This window comes from Muscardinus avellanarius (assembly GCF_963383645.1).
Source record: "Muscardinus avellanarius genome assembly, chromosome: 19".
NCBI classification, from domain to species: domain Eukaryota; kingdom Metazoa; phylum Chordata; class Mammalia; order Rodentia; family Gliridae; genus Muscardinus; species Muscardinus avellanarius.
The window spans coordinates 15,304,662-15,308,622 of record NC_137805.1 but is presented as its reverse complement, the minus strand read 5'-3'; the positions used below and the strand labels follow the sequence as shown (position 1 = coordinate 15,308,622).

The 3,961-nt window shown below is 52.2% G+C and overlaps 1 protein-coding gene across 1 annotated transcript; it reads right to left on the bottom strand.

Moving 5' to 3' along the window:
* Positions 1–363: 363 nt before the first annotated feature.
* On the bottom strand, positions 364–3,437 carry LOC308277593 (histone-lysine N-methyltransferase SETMAR-like; the record flags this gene model as incomplete). Its single annotated transcript, XM_080716843.1, has 2 exons — positions 364–1,131; positions 3,321–3,437. 2 exons carry the CDS (start codon positions 3,435–3,437, stop codon positions 364–366), a joined length of 885 nt encoding a protein of 294 aa, XP_080572969.1.
* Positions 3,438–3,961: the final 524 nt, after the last annotated feature.

Below are 3,961 nucleotides of genomic sequence, written 5' to 3'. Positions count from 1 at the left end.
GGCCATCACATACACATTTCTGCTTATAGGATGAAAGAAGAGAAGGGCAAGATACCCAACTTAAGGACACACAATTTTTTGCTTTTATCCTGCAAGCAAGAAAACACTTAGTCGTGTCTAACTGGGAAAGCGAGTATTCTGAACAGTTATGTATCTATGTAAAAACGAAGAGGTGGGATGCGTTCGCAGTCCTGATACGGATTGGATTCGGTGCGAGAGCCCAGTACTGGTAGCTTCAACCAGGAGTCTGTTTCTCCTAAAAGATCAGAGCTGCGAGATCCGAGCGTGGACTGGGAGGCTGAGCCAGGAGGGGCGCGGGTTTGAGGCCAGCCTCCGCCTGCACTCTTCCTGATGGACACCTGGCTAAGGGCAGTACAGTGAACCGTCAAAAGGCAAGAACCCGGCACACGCTGCGGCCCCGCAGGAGCAGGGTTTCCGCAGCTGCCCGCCCTGGGGCCTCTCTTCTTCGCCCCCTTCCACGGGGTTGAGGAACCTTCCCGAATAGTCGTAAGAGAGCTCTTCTCCCGGGCCGATGGCCGTGGCTGCGAAGAGGGCCAGTTTAGGTACCATCGAGTCGACTCGGACGGGGACCATGACCAGGTTGGGCTGGCAGGAGTGGTTCAGGAACCGGCCGGCGTTGCCGATGGACGTGGGGTCCACGAAGGTCTCCAGGACCGGCCCGCCACACACGTGCTCCCTGACGGCGATGATGTAGTTGGGGTCCTGCCTCTTCTGCGAGTGAGTTCTCCTCCGCGCTTCCGAGGCGCCCAAGACCTCGCCGGCGTATTCACAGACGAATCTCCCTTTGGGTATCCACTCCAGGGTCCGCAGCCCCCAGCCCTTTCCGTCCGTCTTGAACACCTGCAGGCGGAACTGCAGCCCCCTCTGGACCACTCTGTTTGTGCAATGGTCCGCACACTGGCACAGGGCGTTGCATTCAAAGACGGGCCTGGAGTACTTGGCTCCCGGGCCTAGCACCCTGAGGCACAAGTGCTCGTCATAGTTCTCGTCCTGGCGGAGGCAGGGGCAAGAGCCGGGGAGGCAGGGGGCGGCGCCGCACCTGCAGCCGGGAAAGGTTATCTGAGTGGGGTCCGTGGCTGCTCCAGGTCCCATGACGTGATCCGGGGTGTACTGTCAACGTAGAAACGGTGCAAGTCAGCGTGAGACACGCCAGCAAAAGTACAAATAGAGCCGGGCGTGGCGGCGCACGCTTGTCATCCCAGCATTCGGAAGGCCGAGACAGGAGGATCACGGTTCTCAGACAGCCTCACTACTTAGCGAGGCCCTTTGCAACTCAGTGAGACCCTGTTTCAAAATAAAAAATAAAAAAAAGTAGGTTTGGGAGTGTCGTTCGGAGGTAGAATGCCCCTTGGTTCCATCTCGGTACTGAAAGAAAAAAGTATATATATATATATATATATATATATATATATATATATATATATATATATATATATGTATGTATGTATATATAATAGACAAATATTTTCATTATTATTAGTTTTATTATTGGTGGTACTGGGGTTCCTGGAAACCCTTCTACCTCCGGGCTGCACGCTCAGACATATTTTATATATATATTTTTGGAAACAGGATCTCTTAAGGCAGCACAGCTGGCTTCGAACCAGCTTGATCCTCCTGTCTTTGCCTCCCAAGAGCAAGGATTACAAGTGTGCGCCACCACGCCCGGCAACAAGTATTATTTTCATGTGCATTTTGGAAAGTCTAACTAGTGCAGCAAAACACATGTCTTTATGGACAGTAATGATTATGATGATTCTAAAGAGAATAGTTATATAAATTAATTTATTATTATTATTATTATTATTATTATTATTATTATTTTGGTGGTACTGGGGTTCCTGGAAGCCCTTCTACCTCTGGGCTACACTCCCAGACCTATTTTTATATTTTTATTTGGAAACAGGGTCTCTTTAGCCAGCGAGGCCGAACCAGCGCGATCCTCCTGTCTCTGCCTCCCAAGCGCGGGGATTACCAGCGTGTGCCACCACGCCTGGTGTTTATTCTTAAATGAGTTAATTTCATCCTTAAAATAAAGTGAGTTCTTTTATTTCATTTGCGGGTCTGGGGATGGAACTGAGGGGCATTCTACCTCCGAGCTACACCCCTAGCCATATTTTTTATTCTCTATTTGGAAACAGGGTCTCACCATGTTACAGAGGACCTTACTAAGTAGCCAAGGCTGTCTGCAAACTGCGATCCTCCTGGATCTCAGCCTCCTAAGTGCTGGAATTACAAGCATGTGCCACCACGCCCAGCCATTTTTAGTTTTTTGGGCTGGGAGATGGGGGTCTGGCTGTGTTGCTGAGACTGGCCTCAATCTCATGAAACTCCTGCCTAATTCCTGAGTAGCCAGAATTCGAGGCCTAGACCGCGGAGTCCAGTTTAAAGTGAGTTAACTTCAATACATACATCAGGCCAATAGTTCTCCAAACTGCAGGTGTGAAGAGAGCTGCTATGATTTAAACTGTACCCTGGAGGGTTTGAAGGCTTTGCAGAAGCTAACTTATATTTGCCCAAGAATTCCAAGCAAGAGCAAGGCATCAGCCTCGGCCAGGTGTGACTTTTTAGAGCCGTTATTTATTTATTTTTTAACATCAGGCAAACTCATTAATAGGTCTTAACCCTTATTCTACATATAAGACTTTGGAGAACAGAGAGGTAAATGATTTTCTCTGGATGCTTCACCGTGTTGTCAACAAAAAGTTGGACAAAAAGGGATCCTTGACGTCAAGGAATCACCAGCCTACAGACTGCAGAGGGCAAAATCCTTGCGAAGGTCTGACGACAGGTATATAAAGACCTCAGCCTGTGCCTCTTAAGAACTTTGCACGTGCCAACAGCTCTGAAACTGGATAAGGAAAAGGTGGGGAGGAATTTTAAAATGCCACCTGTGGACTCCTCACCCCTACCAGAGCAGCCGCCGAGCCCCGCCCTGCCGCCTAGCCCCGCCCCCGGGGCCGCGCGCGGCTCTCGGGCACATAGCCACGCCCCTACGCGGCTAGCCCCGCCTCTACCCAGGAGGATGCCAGCCCCGCCCTGTGGAGGGTTGCTTGCCACTCTCATGTATTTAGCTCCGCCCCTCACTGGATAGGCACGCCCCTCCCTGGGAGGGCAGCACGCAGTCTCTTGGGCACCTGGCCCCGCCCCCTGGTTAGCCCCACCCCGAGGGGAGGGCAGCACGAGGCTGTCTCGGGCATCTAGCCCCGCCCCCTGGCTAACCACGCCTCTACCCGGGAGAGTGGCACGCAGAGTGGGGGGGGCATCTATTCCTGCCCCCTGACTAGCCACCCCCTTACCTGGAAGGGCGCTGGCCCCGCCCCCGGCGGCCACACGCTCACGGGCAAGTTCTCCAGGCCTCCCGCTATATCCAGATGATCTATTTGAGCCGCAGGTGTCCCTTCAGAGGCTGCCATGCCAGAAGGTCACTTCCTCTCTTTAACTTCCGCAACACCGGGCCGCCCGGTGCCAAGCCTCCTTCCCTGACAGGCGGGCGCCTCGCGGAGGATGCTGGGACCTGTAGTCCGCGGCCGCGCTGCCTCACGGGAGTTGTAGTTTGCACGGCCCCAGTAGAGGCCTGAGGGGCGGGGGCTCGCTGCACTTGGAGGGCACAGTCATCTGCACTGGGTAGAGGGCCCGTGTAGAGGGCTGCTCAAAAAGTGGTTACGAGCTAAGCACTGTGGCACACACCTGCAATCCCGGTTCTAGAGACTCTGTGTCAAAATAAGGGATGAAAAATAGGGCTGGGGGTGTAGCTCAGAGGTCAAATGCCCCAGGGTTCCATCCCCACACCTGAAAAAAAAAATAAGAAAAAATTTAAGAAGTCTTTTCTCAAAAAAAAAAAGTCGTTTTTCATTGAGGTATATTTTGACAATTCTCAAACCCAAATACATCAAATACATGAACACCAGCACTGGACAATTAAGTAAGTGGACAGCAG